This window comes from Oryctolagus cuniculus, chromosome X (genome assembly GCF_964237555.1).
Source record: "Oryctolagus cuniculus chromosome X, mOryCun1.1, whole genome shotgun sequence".
In the NCBI taxonomy this organism is placed as follows: Eukaryota; Metazoa; Chordata; class Mammalia; order Lagomorpha; family Leporidae; genus Oryctolagus; species Oryctolagus cuniculus.
In genome coordinates, this window is record NC_091453.1 from 30787508 (window position 1) to 30805001 (window position 17494).

A 17494-nucleotide genomic window follows, 5' to 3' on the forward strand; every position below is an offset into this window, starting at 1 on the left:
TTTCTGGAGCAATGTTTTTAGTAGGAGTTGCAAGGAGCTGTATTCTCTTTCTCCAAGCTATAAACTGCACAGTAGCAGTTTTCTTTTTTCTTTTAAGATTTTATTTGAGAGGTAGAGTTAAAGACAGAGAGGGAGAGACAGAGAGAAAGGTCTTCCATCTGCTAGTTCACTCCCTAAATGGCTGCGGTGGCTGGAGCTGGGCCAATCAGAAGCCAGGAGTTTCTTCTCCCTATCCAACTTGGGTGCACAGGCCCAAGCACTTGCTTTTCCAGGCCATAGCACTTGCAGAGGCCCAAGTACTGCTTTCCCAGGCCATAGTGGAGAGCTGGATTGGAAGAGGAGCAACCAGGAGTAGAACTGGTACCTGTATGGGATGCTGGTGCCGCAGGCAGAGGCTTAGCCCACTACGCCACAGTGCCATCCCCAGTAGCAGTTTTCATAAATAAAATTTTATGGAACAGGTGCCAAGTTGATTGTGTTTTCTAATGTATTAATGATTATAATCTTACATCTCATTTTTGAGGCATATGTGAACACTCACTTCAGAATATTTAAGTATGTTCTCAGTTTTATTTTCAGTATTTAACATGTAAAGGCAATTTTACCTTGCTATATATTTTTTGGGTAGCTAGAGTCATCAAAACTCTTGACCCTTGGGGTTGCTTGGGTTATTCCAGCAAATCTAGGCAATGGTTTGTTAATGAAGAGGCCAAAAAAAATATGCTCAGATAAATTGTATATAAAACATTTTTCTGAGGCTTAGAGGACAAAGTCAAGATTGTAAATGATAGGTGTCATGCTGTTTGCCATGTCTGTGTTCTGGTTTTTGATGGCCTGTGTGGAAAGGAGTCCAGATTCAGATAAGGGAAGAGTGACGCAGGCTCTAGGAGCTTCCTAACAAAAGACCAAGTGTAGGTGGGGTTACCAGCAGAGCACTTTTCTGTCATTTCTCTACAAAAGATGTGGGTAAATTTGAAAGGAGGTGTAAGTCCGTTTAAACAGTTGGGAAACCACTAATTTCCTCTTGCTCTGCTTTGCTTGAGGAAAGTTTCAAATGGGAGAAAAGAACTTAAAATGGGCTAATCTTAAACTCTTCCAACACCTTGCTTTTTTCTTCAACTTTAGCTCCTTTTTCCACTTTGGATTTTTACATTAAATTTATTATTGGACTTTAATTGTAATAAACAACATTGGACACTTACAAGCTTAGGAGATAAAAGTCTACTCCTATTGTCCACAGTCCTGCCCTTGCATTAGGATTGATAAGTGTATTTTCAGTGGTAAAAGCTGATGGTCGTTGAATAGGCAACTACATAGATCAGGTTTTCAGCACAAATCATATTTATTTCAGGCTTAACCTTAATAGGCAAGTAAATAATTGGTGTTTGGAGCACAATAAAAAAACTGTTAGATAGGACTTGTGTGCACTATTTTAAGTACTGTCTTATTTTCACAAAGAGTTTTTTAAATGATGGTTAATATAATTTTTAAAGATTTATTTTGTTTGGAAGGCAGAGTTATGGGGAGTGGGGGGAGGCAGAGAGATCTTCCATCCACTGATTTCGTTTTTCAAATGTCCATAATGGCCAGGGCTGGGTCAGACCTAAGCCAGGAGACAAGAGCTTCCTCTGGGACTCCCATGTGGGTGCAGTGGCTCAAGTACTTGGGCCATCTTCCACTGTTTTCCCAAGCACAATTGCAGGGAGCTGGATCCCAAGTGTAGTAGCTGGGACCAAAAACAATACATATACAAGATGCTGGTGTCACACACGGCAGCCTTACCCCATTACCCCACAATGCTGCCTCCATTGATGGTTAATTTTTAATTTGACTCTGGTTTATCTTAGTGTTACAGTGTATACGGTGCTATACATTAAAACATACCAGTACTTTTGCTTCTTTCATGGTTTAAATTATAATTGCAATATTAAAGTGGTTGAATCATTATCAGCTCCCTTAATCATGCCTCACCCTTTTATTTTCTATTTTTAAAATACTTTCCGTCATTTTACTTTCTCATTTGCCTATTTAAATTGTTACATAACTACAGAAATGAAAGAGTTCTAATTTCACAAGCCCTCTTTCCTATTCTCATCTCAACATCTTGAATGTTGTAGAAACTTCATTTTTGGTGCCACATTTAGTTAGCATGAGATGGTCTTTTGTAGTACAGTTTTCATATGTGGTCCATACTTTACAGTTTCTTAAAATATTAAACATTTTCTATATAATTGTATATCCAAATCCTTTTCTGAAAAGCAAATTTTATGTATTGAGCCATATTTTATTTAAATTGTAATGTTGAACACTGGCAGATAAACAATTCAGCATGAAAAAAACTAATATTTGTCTGAATATTTTAAGTGTTTTTTTGCTTTGTATTGGTTTAATAGTAGTGAAATGTTTCCTTAGCAGTCTCTGCTGGGAATATTCTGCTTGTTAAAAGCAAAAATCCCGTGATGTTTATAAATTAGTTCCAATTTTATACCTTAATTAAGCAGCTTAAATGTATGGATTTTTCAAAAAAGATTTGTTTCTTTTCATTTGAAAGCAGAGCTACAGAGAGAGAAAGAGAAAGAGATCTTCCTTCTGCTGGTTCCCTCCCCAAATTGCCATAGCATCCAGGCCAAAGCCAGGAGCCAGTAACCCCTTCCTGGTCTCACACATTTGTGGCAGGGCCACCTATACTTATGCCACCTTCCACTGCCTTCCCAGTCACATTAAGAGGGAGCTGGTTTGGAAGTAGAGTACCTGGGACTCTAAAAGGCACTCTGGTATAGGATGCTGGAGTTGGAGGCGGGGACTTGACCCACTCTGCTGCAATGCAGGCCTCTTTCTGTAAATATGCCGAGTACTAACTCTTTGTAGAAAGGTGTTGAAATCTGGTATTGGTTAGGATGAATGTTCATTTATTTAAACTTTCATCTTAACTATTAGTTAAACTTACAGAGTTTGAATTTAACAATTATTTCACATACTTTCATATGAAAGATTTACCAATTTATTCATTTTAAGATCTTTACATTTACTTGGAGATAGCTGAAAAATTTAAGTGACACCCATGGTATGAGTTAGTATAACATCTCAACAGTTTATAGCAGTGAAATTCAACCCTGTTCCTTAGTGCCCACCAAACAGGCTTGTTTGGTAAAAATTTTCAGCATAGTCAGAACGTAGTAAAGTAAGGAAAATTTTGTTGAACTCTTAATTTGTGGTGAAAAATAGCTGATGCCTTTTTAAGTATAAAGGTATGAGTTTTTTACTTCCTAGTATAATTAAAATTTTTGAATTGTTTACCAAAATTTAGTACGTGATAATGAATTGATTTTTTTTTTAAAGTTGGGTAGAGACTTTTAAGACATTGGAAGTATCTCTTTTTCTTATACTTAAAGAATGGCAGCATGCAAATAATTCGATCATATTTTAAGAATATCATTTTTACAAATGTGATACATTCATTACAGAAAAATAAACCCCAGATACAAGTAAGAGTTGTGTATAGTGTCAAGAGAATGGATAGCAACTATATGCATTGTGGAGAGAAAGTATACTTTGCTGTAAGTGTAGGAGATTGACACCATGATCAATTTTATTGCACGGAAACGCCTTGAGAAAGAAAAGAACAGAGATAAATTCAGGCTTGAGAAAAGAAAGGAAAAATCTAAATTTTGAGAGTTATCACAAAGATATACTGGCTATATTTGCTAAGATAAGATGCAGGAAGAAATACTCTGTTTTTCCAATTATAAATCTTTTTGAGTCAAATCTTTTAACATTTGATGGAAAAAAATCTGATAATGGAGAGAAAACAGGAGCTCATGTTTGTTCTTTAGGTGAAGAAAATCAGTTGGAAAATTATGAACAAAATAAAGAATGTCATCAGTAATCTATGTGCTGTGCTTTAATTTTTTTCAATGGAAATTATAGTAGTATAAGTATTTGCTGAAGTTAATCATGTTTTGTGTTTTCCTGATGGATCCAAATCTCATGGATTTATGTAAATACCTTATTTAATTAGGACTTAATTCAGGATTTTTCCCCTTTTTCTAGATAAATGTAGAGCTGATTTATTCTCCCTTCTTTTTTTAAAGGAATTTAGGTAAAAATGGCTTATCAAACAGTAGCATTTTGTTGGATAAATGTCCGCCTCCAAGACCACCATCTTCACCATATCCTCCCTTGCCAAAGGACAAGTTGAATCCACCAACACCTAGTATTTATGTGAGTCTGAATTGACTGACTAAATATCAGTCAAACTCGTGTTTGTACCTGCCTATCTTTCTTTAAATCAATATGTTTGGCCTTTAGGAAACATTACAGTTATTGGCAACAGCTTGAATAATTTTGAGGGAGGAAAAATGTATGTTGGAGAACATTTTGTAATAGCATTTTTAAAATGCCTTCTCAGCTACTAACCGTGATTATATTGGAATAGTGAGAAGTGCAAATACTTTTTCTGTCCTAATTTTGGGTACTTAAAAATACAACTATTTTGAGTAAGCTAGGTTTTAAGTCCATGTTCTACTGGTTGTGTGGACCTTAGTATTCTTTCTGTTTTATACATCTGGCAAATACATACATATACATTTACTTTATAGAAATTTAAATATTTGCTGTAGGAAATTCAATCAAAACACCTCCCATTTAGGTTTCTCTCAAATAGGTCCTCCTAGAGTTTGCTTTGGAAGTTTGGCCCATTTGCCCTGTTGAAGCCAGATGAGAATAATCTTTCCTCCATCCAGTGGCTATTGATCCTTTACTATGTTAGGGAAACACTGGGGTAGACATAAAATAAAACTTCTGGAGTCTGAGTGTAAAATTGTAAAATTAAGATCTGTTTTCTATGGGTCTTTTTCAGCCTGCTTACATTTCAATGATAATATTTTGAACTCTTTAAAATTAAAAAGTTTGAATTTTTAAAAACATTTTGATTGTGAAGTTTAATTTGAATTTAATTTCTCACATTTTTTTCAATACATATGAATTTTTAAAAACATTTTGATGGTGAAGTTTAATTTGAATTTCATTTCTCACATTTTTTTCAATACATAATGGACAAGAGAGATGGGTTTACTGTCTCATTATAGTCAGAATCAAAAGGCAGTGATAAGATACAGTAAAATAAGTTGTCAATATGTAATATTCATTATTTGTTTAAATTGTGATAATATGAGTTTGAGGCTTGATATTTAAATAAAAGCTCTTTTTTCTGAGATCTAACCACATATTTTAATTTTGCAGTTGGAAAATAAACGTGATGCTTTCTTTCCTCCATTACATCAATTTTGTACAAATCCAAACAACCCTGTTACAGTAATACGTGGCCTTGCTGGAGCTCTTAAATTAGGTAAGCTTTAAATTTAAAAGTAAAATGTTTATATATTTCTTTGGCTATCTTTTAAACCATTAGCAGAAACTTTTTTCATTATAGTTCATTTTAATTTTTCCTGGTTCTAAAGGGGTGTATGTATGTGCATATGTTTATGCATATGTATCACTTCTTTAATTCATGTTATTACTGTATGTTGGTGATATTGGTAACTGGTGATTTCATGATGGTTTTTAAATTTAGCTTTTATTTTGGTTTAGTTATACAGTTACAATTTTGCTAACTAATGAAAGAAAAATGAAACTTCAGTTTTCTTCTGTTGGGATGACAGGACAGTGAGGTCCTGGGCCTCAGTTTATGATTTTTCAAACTTGGCACATAGCTTAGAGAATGTAGAGACCCTCATTGGTCTTTAGGGGGATTGAATACTTTGCTATAAAATACTTTCCCTTTTTTCTTAATTAAAAAAATGCACTTTAAAATATTATCCCAAACATAATTTTTATTTATTAACTATATTTATTTATGAAGACCTGGGACTTTTCTCTACTAAAACTTTGGTGGAAGCTAACAATGAACATATGGTAGAAGTAAGGACACAGTTGTTGCAGCCAGCAGATGAAAACTGGGATCCCACTGGAACAAAGAAAATCTGGCATTGTGAAAGTAATAGATCTCAGACTACAATTGCTAAATATGCACAGTACCAGGCCTCCTCATTCCAGGAATCATTGAGAGTAAGTACTTCCTGAAGATTATTTTAGGGTTTTAAAGATGATTTTATTTTGGAGTTGGAAAGGATACATGACTTTTGTAAACACTTCTTTAGTCTGTGTTACATAAAGTACTTTTTAAGTGCTAACCAGTTTACTCTTAGTTAAGTCTAAGCAAATCTAAGGGATTATAAAGTCGGTGTCTTGATGGGGAAATACAATTACTGTTCAGTGAGCTGACTCCTTCAGCTTGGAGATATTTCTGTTTAAAGAAGAATTTCATAAGCACTAATGAATGCTTTGGGCTGAAATTCTTTGTTGTGGGGGCCTATCCAGTGTGGAAACAATGTTTGTAGCATACGTATCTAGCCTCTCCAGACATGTCAAATGTTCCCTGGAGAGAAAAATCACCCCTGATTGAAAACCCCACTGAACTTAAATTTGCTTTATACTTAGTGAATCCCTAGTCTTCTGTCTTCCCATTTTTTTTTTTTCTGCCAGATTAATATTATCTGTTAGAAAGCTCTTCCAGGAAGCATTAGTATTCTTACCCACCTTAGACTGCAAGAGAAAACTAAAGGAGAAATGGAAATTTACAGAAACTATCTCAAAATAGATGGAAAATTTATAAACAAATTTGAAAAATAATCAGGATTATTATTATAAGGCTTGTATAAGCCTTTCAGCACTGACGTATTACTGAAATCCTCTAGTACTATAATGAGAACTTTGAGAATTCCCCCACAAAACATAAACCAGTCACAGAAATGAAGTTATTAAATGCATCACTCAAAAATTGTGCTGTTTCTTCGCATATTCTACAGCTAAAATTTATTGCGTGTCTAAAAGTCTGTAACTTGTGATTCATTGGATTTACTTCTTGTTGTTAGAATTGTTTAAAATTCTGCCCCCTGAGTTCATATTTCCAAATCAAGGCAACACTTGTATCAGTACAGTTCTATGTGTATTCCTTTCCCAATTTACTACAAAGAAATTCATCTAGTAAGATCTGTCCTGCAGCTTTAATGAGTTGCAGTGAATTCATTGTCTATATATTTATATAGTTCAGACTTCGAAGATAACTTCAGGTAAATGGTAATCATATGGTCAGAATAGAATAAATAGCAAGCGAGGTTCAGAGATTAAGAAAAATTTGGAGGAAGAGTTGTAAAGATAATATAGGCTAAGTATTTAAATGGGAAAGGACCCATAGGAAAAGAAATGTGAAAAATTTGAGAAGTGTTCAGAAACTGCATTTTGTAGGGTGGAAAGTATTGCTAATTCAGAAATCAACCACAGTGTTGAGAAATATCATGTCTACGACAAGAATCATAAATAAAATTAATATTCACATTAATTAAGCACCCATTAATTAATAATTAATAATTATGCACCTATTTTATCTAGCATTTAATTTCCTTGCTAATATTGTAAATGTTTGATCATTTTTGTATAATTTTTTATGGAGTAAGGTTTTAGCTGTGGAAGAACATCTTCCATTTGTACATGATGTAAGAATAGAGAAAATCTTCATCTCCACCATTACACATTCTCAAGAGAACTTTAAAAAGGTCATGGAACAGAATTAAAAGACCAGCTTATTTTTTTTTTGAAAGAGTTGTACAGAGAGAGGAGAAGAGAGGCAGAGGAAGAGAGAAAGAAAGGTCTTCCATCCGCTGGTTCACTCTCCAATTGGCTGCAATGGCCGGAGCTGTGCCGATCTGAAGCCAGGAGCCAGGAGCTTCTTCCAGGTCTCCCACATGACTACAGGTGCCCAAGGACTTAGGCCATCTTCTACTGCTTTCCCAGGCCGTAGCAGAGAGAAGACCAGCTTATTTTGATGCAAAAAAACCCTTTAAATCCACACATAGTTTTTTCATAGTATGCATTTTTTGTAAACTTGCCCCTCTGTTAGAACATTTCTGATCAAGATTGGAACTTCTTAGGCCTCTTAAAATTTTCTTCAGTTTTTACTCCTTGGAAATGGGATCAGTATGAGAATTTATTGTATAGCTTTATGACTAGTAGAGGAAACTGGATACCACGCCAGTGAGATTTGACTCTTCTTGAGTCTTTATTTAATATGGTCTTTTAAAAAATTTTCATGTGTAAAGTCTATAGATACCTAATTTCAGGGGTATAATTGGCATGGACGTTGAGATGCCACTCAGGATGCCCACATCCTATGTCAGAGTGCCTGGGTTCAAAAATCCAGCTCTGTACTGGATTCTAGCTTCCTACTTATACATATCCTGGGAGGCAGCAGGTAATGGTTCAAATAATTGGGTCCTTGTCAGCGACATAAGAGACCTGGATTGAGTTCCCAATTTTGGCTTGAGCCCTTGCCATTGCAGGCATTTGGGGAGTGGACCAGTAGTTGGGAGCTCTTTTTCGCCTGGTTTCAAAAAATAGATAAAAGCATTCAATCAAGAAGTAAATTTTTTCAGTCATGTGATGGAAAGGATAGCCAATTGTAAAATTTAACTCAAATTGCTTTTTTGCTTAATCTATAGGAAGAAAATGAGAAAAGAACTCATCATAAAGACCACTCAGATAGTGAATCTACATCTTCAGATAAGTGAGTCATTTTAATGTCCACTTGGTATTTTTCTTTAAAAATGCGTGTTTCTAATATTCTTTCTCTTTTTTTAAGTTCTGGTAGGAGGAGGAAAGGACCCTTTAAAACTATAAAGTTTGGGACCAACATTGACCTGTCTGATGATAAAAAGTAAGTTCTCATATTACTTCTGTGAACTGAGAAAAAGAGGTATCCTTTGGAAGATCGAGAATCATCTACAATTTCCTATACTGTTTCATTCCTTATAAAACTAGGAAATGGAAAGTTAAATTTTTTCCTTTAATTTACTTTACTCATGGTTTTGATGCTTCTTTTGCATTGTGAAGTTTTCTTTGGAAAATTTGTAAGATTCAAATTTGCTTCTCTGATTGGAACAAAATGGTTTTGTAGCAGGCTTTCACTCTTGATCTGTTTCATTGCAGGTGGAAGTTGCAGCTACACGAGCTGACCAAACTTCCTGCTTTTGTGCGTGTCGTATCAGCAGGAAATCTTCTAAGCCACGTTGGTCATACCATACTGGGCATGAACACAGTACAACTGTACATGAAAGTTCCGGGAAGCAGAACACCAGGTAATTTAACATATCTCAAACAATAGAAAAGCAGAATTATTAAAACATAAAACATACAAAGAGAAAAAGAATTTTTCTATTTATGACTAAAACTGCAAGGACTGTCCTTTGGCCCCTGCACCCATGTGGGAGGCCTAGAAGAGACTCTTGGCTCCTGGCTTCGGATCGGTGCAGCTCTGGCTGTTGCAGCCAGTTGGGGAGTGAACCATTGGGTGGAAGACCTCTCTCTCTCTATGCCTCTCCTCTCTCTGTGTAACTCTGACTTTCAAATAAATAAATAAATCCTTACAAAAAAATTTGATGATGTGGAGCTATTACTAGGCTCATCCCCTGGACTTTGCCCCTAAATAGACTTTTTTTTTTTTTTTTAAGATTTATTGTAAAGATTTATTTTATTTATATGAAAGAGCTACAGAGAGAGGTAAAGGTCTTCCATTCCGTTGGTTCACTCCCCAAATGACTGCAATGGCCAGAGCTGAGCTGACCCGAAGCCCAGGAGTTTCTTCTTGGTCTCCCATGTGGCATGTGGATGGAGGGGCCCAAGAACTTGGGCCACCTTCCACTGCTTTCCCAGGCCATAGCAGATAACTTTTTTGGAAGAGGATTAGTTGGGACTCGCACTGGCACCCATATGGGATGCCGGTGCTGCAAGCTGGGGCTTTAACCTGCTGCGCCACAGTGCCGGCCCCTAAATAGACTTGTCACTCTTGGCAAGTCACATTCCTTGTCTGGGTCTTTTTCTTCATTTTTAGATGATTTATGTTTGTTTTTTTCTCTCTTCTCCCTTGGATGACTAGGACCTTTCACTGGGTGATATTCAAAATATTTAACAATCACTGTAATCCCACACTGATCAATTAGGAAAGGTACTGGGAACAACCAGTTGACATCTCTCTCTCAGGTGATTCTGTTTGCTACTTGAAGTAGCCATTGTTTGAAAACCGGACTGCTTCCTTGTTTGTCACCTTACTAAATAGTAGCCTAAGAATTGTTTCAAAATGAGTTTGTACTACTTCTGGATAACATAGCCTAGTGGTTTCCTGGCTGCTCACTTGAATTTCCTGGTGAGTTGTTTTTTTTTTTGTTTGTTTTTTTGTTTTTTTTTTATGTAGTTGATAAATATCTGGGTTTTTTTTTTTTTTTTTAATGTCCCCCAGAAGGTCCAAAGATGCAACAAACCGCTGCTTGTAGATTTTATTCTCAGATCACTAGAAAGCCAGTTCTGTGGTATCTTACCTTTAGTTGGATAAAGTTGAAAGAGTTCTGCAATAAATGATAGAAGAACTACAAATTCTGTTCTCCACTTTATCATTAGGCACAGTTATAATCATTGGACAAGCTATTTGAACTATCCAGGGTTAGTTTTCTCATGTATTTACTATGTATCATCCAACTTGAATTATTTTGTACAAATAACAATATCATCCCACCAGAAAGAATTCCTTTTTTATTATAGTTCTAAGCAAAAATCAAGCTTCCTATAGTACTTCTTTGTCATCCGTACCTAGACTGTTCTTAATTTTTTTTTTAAGCTTTAGTCTTCCAAAAGTATCTTGTGGAACCTTAAAAAATTCTTTGTAGAATTTTTTTAGTATAATGTTTTCCAATACAAATGTAATGCAAATTGCATTTATAATTTAAACATTTTTGGCAGGCACATTTAAGTTAAAAAAAAAAAAAGATGAAGTTAATTTTAATCCAGTGTATCTAAAATATTTTCATTGCAACATCTAATCAGTGTAATATTACAGATTTTTCAAATCTTTTTCATACCAATTCTTTGAAATACAGTGTGTACTGTAGAGTTATTACACATTTTAGTTCACTTCTCAAGTGTTTATTTTATTGAACAACACAGTCTTAGAGAAGAAATGTTGTGTAAATTACTTTGTTAAGGGGAAACACTGTACCTGCAATTACATAAATATAAGCAATACTTACTTTAATGGACCTTACCATTAGACATAGGTTTTCTAAATTGTAGAGATGCTATCGGGCTCTACTGCAAGAGAATTTTCTTCAGATGTTGGATCATAGCATCTCCAGTTTTACTTAGAACGAAAAGAGTTCATGCCGCAGGCAATTCCAACCATCTACCTGCAATGTAAACCCTAATTACCATCAAGTCCCTGTGTGACAGTTCCATAGTAGGCAAATCCAAGAGAAGCTCCTTGGCATCAGTCCTTGGAGAAACCCAGTTAGCTTAATTGGACATCCACAATTCCTTGGAAAGAAGGTTTATTTTACACCTTCCAGAACAGGGATACTATGACCATCACCCCACCAGTGGTGGAGGTGGCGCAAGGGTAAGTTAAAGTACCACAGAAATCCAAATCAAAGGCACCTTTCTCCTTATGCATTGGCTTGGTTACTGTACCATGGGTGGGGATTGTCTGGCCCACAGGCTGTGTAAGGCCCGCAAAATCATTTGGTCTGACCTTGCCAAGGCAACCACAGTAACTCTATAGCAGACTAAGTTTTACGTTGATAATTTTGTATGTCTGGCAAATGATGACATAAATGGCCCTTGGCAGAAAAAAATGTTCCCACCTCTGCAACCTTTGATTGTTTCCCTCAGTTCTGGCGAGGTTGATTCTGTCAATTTTAAGTGTATACTTGGGAGGGGTGTTTCTGCAGAGAGATGGAGCCTTAGATCCTAACATCTCTCCTTGGAGTAGTTAGAGTTTTTAAACCAGGCTTCCTACCTCTTTTTTAGTGTCCTGATACTGTCTGTGGGAAATGGAGATTTATTTACAAGGAAACAAATATTGATATAATAGATGATATTGCTACCATGAACTCACATTAGACACTGTTGTAAGCTGTCATTATTTCAGTGATCTTCAACATAACCCAATAATTTAAAGAGTTGTTATTTTGTGCTGTTACATAAAGAAACTGAGAGGTTCAGCAACTTGTCCAGGTTCATGTTACTATTAAGCCAAGGAGCCTGATAACAGAACATAAGTTCTGAACAATGATTTAAACTGCCTTCCATAGATGGTCTTTCTCTTTTTGGTTAATATTTATTTTATTTTTTTGAAAGGCAGAGTGCCAGAGAGAGATCTTCCATTGGTAGGTTCACTCTCCAAATGGCTGTGAAGATCTGGGCTGGGCCAGGCCAAAACCAGGAGCCAGAAACTCCATCCTGGTCTCCCATGTGGGTGGCAGGGGCTCTTGGATTTGGGACATCTGCTGCTGCTTTCCCAGACTACATTAAGAGAGCAGAATCAGAAGCAGAACAGCTGGCATTTGAACCAGTACTTTGATAAGGAATGCTGGTGTGTCAGGTTGTGCCTTACCCTGCTGTGCCACAGTGCCAGCTCCTAAGGTTTCATTTCTGAAGACATGTTTTTAAATAACATTTATAGTGGGCTGATAATTTTTTTTTCTTTTTTACATTTCAGGTCATCAAGAAAATAACAACTTCTGTTCAGTTAACATAAATATTGGCCCAGGTGATTGTGAATGGTTTGTTGTTCCTGAAGGTTACTGGGGTGTTCTGAATGACTTCTGTGAAAAGTAGGTTTCCAAGCTAAATTTTCCTTAAACATGATGATTAGAAAACAGTAATTGTAAAGGATAACTTAATAAGCTAGATATCCTAATGTATTTATACTAGTTTTCACTTAACTGTTTTGTAGGAAATTCATTTCAGAGATTTGGTTCTAAACCTATTATGTTGTGTTATTGGAAATATTTTAAGAAAGTTGCCATGAAATCACTGCATGCATTAGTCATGAATTTAGAGGATAAGAATGATTGAATTATTATTAGTTCAGTTTTAAGGGATGCTATGTAAATGGTCTTTCTTTTGAAAGATATGCATTCTAGGAATTGGAAATGACTTTAGGAAGTAGAAAGTATTCTGTAATTGAGCAATGTTACAGGTTATGAGTATCTCGGGCTTGAACAAAATATTGTTTGCATTCGTGACTATTTTTAGAACTGACAACTTTTCCTTAAAGGAATTTTATAAAATTTAGTTAATTCAGCTCTTGTTTTCTATCATTGAAAGAACTGGCATAGTGGAAAGTGCTCCTTTCCTTAAAATTGTGAAGGTAACCTTCATTTATTTCTTTGTCTTAAGTTAAACAGTATCTTTAAATTTTTTCCCACTCGTTTCGTTTAAATTTAATTATTTATCCAGATCAAGCCTTATTCTCTTTCTAAAAGGTATTATGTAAGTCTGATAATTTTCATTTAGTAATAATATTGAAAGATTATTAAGGGACAAAAATGTTACAGACATAAATTATGTCCATATTCAGTATTATGCCTCTACCCCAATTAGATAAAGGAAAAAAATCTAACAAAAATATTAACAAATGAGGTTACTTTGAAAACTAATTATATTCATATACTGCAACTTAATTTATTGTTTCTTACTTTGGCTTTATGATCAGGGCTGAAAATACTTGGATTTAGTAAGAAGTACATGATAGTTGAAAGCCAAAAAGTATATCAACCCAAAATTTCCTTATATATAAGAAAGAGATAATCACCTTATTTTGTCTTCAGTACTTAATAGCTACAAGTGTACTTCAAAAAGTTCGTGGAAAATGCATATTAGGAAAAGAATATGAGTTTCAAAATTTTTTTTGCACTGAAATAAACTTTTAATTCAATTTTCCCATGAACTTCATTAAGTGCCTTCATAGGTTTTCCCTCATTGTAAGAAAGCCAATGATGAGGAAAATTTTAAAGTTTCAGATACACTGATGAAATAACCTAATCTCTTTTATTTATTTTTTATTTTATTTTTTTTTTGAAAACTTTTATTTAATATAAATTTCAAAAGTACAACTTTTGGATTATAGCGGTGTTTCCTCCTGTAACCACCCTCCCACCCGCAAACCATCCCATCTCCTACTCCCTCTCCCATCCCATTCCTCATTAAGATTCATTTTTAATTTTCTTTATATACAGAAAATCAACTTAGTATATGCTAAGTAAAGATTTCAACAGATTGCACCCACACAGACACACAAAGTATAAACTACTGTTTGAAGACTATTTTTACCATTAATTCTCATAGTATGACACGTTAAGGACAGAGATCCTACATAGGAAGTATTGCACAGTGACTCTTGTTAATTTAATAATTGACACTCTTATTTATGACATCAGGAATCACCCGTGGCTCTTGTCATGAGCTGCCAAGGCTATGGAAGCCTCTTGAGTTCACAAACTCAGACCTTATTTAGACAAGGCCATAATCAAAGTGGAAGTTCTCTCCTCCCTTCAGAGAAAGGTACCTCCTTTGATGGCCCGTTCTTTCCACCAGGATCTCACTCACAGAGATCTTACATTTAGGTCATTTTTTGCCACAGTGTCTTGGCTTTCCACGCCTGAGAAACTCTCATGGGCTTTTTAGCCAGATCTGAATGCCTTAAGGGTTGATTCTGATGCCAGAGTGCTGTTTAAGGCATTTGACATTCTATGAGTCTGCTGTGTATCCCGCTTCCAATGTTGGGACCCCGCCACATGTTAGTGTTACTTCAGAGTACATTTGTTTTTCATTTGGAACTTTGAAAAACCAATTTGAGATAGTAATACTGATCTTTAGATGAGTCATTCAATACTCAAATGTTACTGATTTCACATTCTTTATATACATAGAGCAGTTTTTATTGTGCAATCAATTATATTTCAGTGAACTGAGTGAGCAGTTTTTTTTAAAACTTTTTATCTTTTAAGAAACTTAAACTTGATTCATTTACATTATTTTTTCTTATTTCAGAAATAATTTGAATTTCCTTATGGGCTCTTGGTGGCCTAACCTTGAAGATCTATATGAAGCAAATGTTCCAGTCTATAGGTTTATTCAGCGACCTGGAGATTTGGTCTGGATAAATGCAGGCACTGTTCATTGGGTTCAGGCTATTGGATGGTGCAACAACATTGCTTGGAATGTTGGTCCACTTACAGGTATTTTAAGAATGTTTTTGAAAAGTTTATAAAGGATACTGTCTGATAGGTCTATTTTTTCTTGAAATACAACTCATTGAAAATTGGAAGAAGAATGTCTCACATAAAATTTTGATTTGCATAAGAAATTCAAGTTAACAAATAGAAATCAGACTGTAGATCTCAGCAGATAGCAAATTTGTGTCTTTATATATGTGAAGATAAATTCTTAATGATTTTTAGAGTGCTTAGTTTTTATTTTATAAAGGAGACTCCTATATGGGAGAGAGCGAAATAGAAATTAATTCTTTCAAATTTGTCTTTTTATCTAGTATGCTATGTGGCTAGGTCTGTTATGTTAAACTCTGTTTGAATTATGCCTTCCATCAGGCAGTATTCACCTAAGCTTAAGAATATAGCCTTTGGAGCCAGAAAAACCTGGATTCAGACCAGGACCTGGTTCTTACAACTTTGGGCAAGTTATTTAACCTCTCTGGTTCTTGATTTCTTCATTTGTATAATAGAAATAATAAAATTAATACCTTAAAGATTAAATGAGATAAAAGGAAAATACCACAATGCCTGGCACATACTCATAGGAAACCTTCATTCATAAAACATAAGAATTTTTTCATGGTGCTTTGAGGTTTTCAGAATTGGTGTTGAAGATATCACCTGAGAGGGTGATTAATGGTTATCTTCATATATTTTTGGTACTTTGAGTTGCTTTATGACTGTTTTTTTTTTCCTAGCCTGCCAGTATAAATTGGCAGTGGAACGGTACGAATGGAACAAATTGCAAAGTGTGAAGTCAATAGTACCCATGGTTCATCTTTCCTGGAATATGGCACGAAATATCAAGGTCTCAGATCCAAAGCTTTTTGAAATGATTAAGTAAGTGAATTCTAAAACTGCTGTAGTCCCTCTCTTTTTGGGGAGTGTTAACTATTACATATTTTTCCCCATAGAATTATGTTGACATCAAAACAAAATGGTCCGAAGGTGTAGCAAAATGTAATATGAAAAAATCCACCTGTTAAAAATATTTTTCCCTTCCACAGTTAGCCCACTGTGGAAATAAAGGCACCATTAGATTCACAAACCTGAATGTTTCCCCACCCCTCTCTGAGCCACCTGAATTCAAAACCTTGATTCTCCACCCCTCCATGAACTGAGTTGCAAGGAGAACTTAAGTTTTAACATTAAATATCTGTGTTTAGTAACTGAGGGATGAGTGGCATCATAGATTAATTACTGTTACCAAGAAATTAGCAGTTAATATAGGGATTTGAATAAAATGTTAATTTTTTATTTTCATTATGTTTTATAATTATCCCCTTGTCTAAGCTGCTTTAAACACTTTAATACACATTATATAAGTATCTAGTGATTCAGCTTGAATACACATATACTTATAAGCTACTCATTTGTTGCAACAGTTTCTGTACTAGTCATTTTGCAAATCTATTTTATAGGTAATATTTTCAAGCAGTGCTATATAGCAGTGTTTTCCTAAATTGTGTTTTCTGTTACCTCCTCTACCAACAAAATATTGGGACTTCTGCTCAAAGTTCAACGAGTCCTTTATTTTAAAATTTATTTCTTCTGTTTATGAATATAATTTTTCCTGAACTTTTTTTTTTTTTTTTTTTTGTAAAATGATTTCGATGTTATATGTGTTGATGTGTTTTGTGAATTGGGGTGAAGAGTTATAATGTACAGCATTCCCAAAACTTCTTTTACCAGTATCTTCTGAAGAATTGATCTCTTCAAAAACTCATTTTGGAATACACTATTTATACTTAGTGAAGAAATTAGTTTGTCTTAATCTTTGTTAAAATAGTATTTACATTATTTCTCCTCTCAGTTGAATAATTTGGTCATCTTGTGTTGTTTTCAAAATATTGTCTTTTGAAATTAGTCTTGGCTTATTAAGATGATTTCAAATCTAAATCCAAAATTTTCTTCAGACAGTTGTATGGCCAAGGTAACATGCCTGTGATTTATCTTATGACACGACCCTTCATTAGTTGCACTCTTTTATCTGTTCCTGGGCAGAAGGAATAAGGAGAAATAAAAAGGAACAAAAACAAATCATCCCAAGTAATGTTCAAATCCTTGAAAACACTGGATTTAGGCGCCATATTCTCTCTAGGTATCAGTGGTAGTGGGAGAGTGAGGGATTGTTTGTCTATCTTGTTATAACTCAGAATGATACTTTGGTCTGAATAGCGAATTCAGTGTTACTTTGGAGGAAAAAATGACCTAAAGTCACTGAAGATGTTTAGTCAGTTTGAGGTAGGCATCAACTAGATGTTAATTCAGATTAACTGAGAGAGTAAGGAAATGGTGCGGTGTTAGTCATTCATCTCACAGCTGTATAGACTAAAAGT

At 34.9% G+C, this 17494-nt stretch overlaps 1 protein-coding gene across 10 annotated transcripts in view; it reads left to right on the forward strand.

Annotated features, from left to right (window-relative positions):
- Nucleotides 1–17494, forward strand: part of KDM6A (lysine demethylase 6A) — a 194012-nt gene that overhangs the window by 158795 nt on the left and 17723 nt on the right. For all 10 annotated transcript variants that reach the window (XM_070066975.1, XM_070066976.1, XM_051827032.2 and 7 more), the window contains 9 exons: nucleotides 4092–4221; nucleotides 5242–5347; nucleotides 5861–6066; nucleotides 8556–8620; nucleotides 8696–8770; nucleotides 9043–9191; nucleotides 12599–12713; nucleotides 14935–15122; nucleotides 15854–15995. In XM_070066975.1, coding sequence (XP_069923076.1) covers nucleotides 4092–4221; nucleotides 5242–5347; nucleotides 5861–6066; nucleotides 8556–8620; nucleotides 8696–8770; nucleotides 9043–9191; nucleotides 12599–12713; nucleotides 14935–15122; nucleotides 15854–15995 — 1176 coding nt within the window. The remainder of the gene's footprint in view (nucleotides 1–4091; nucleotides 4222–5241; nucleotides 5348–5860; nucleotides 6067–8555; nucleotides 8621–8695; nucleotides 8771–9042; nucleotides 9192–12598; nucleotides 12714–14934; nucleotides 15123–15853; nucleotides 15996–17494) is intronic.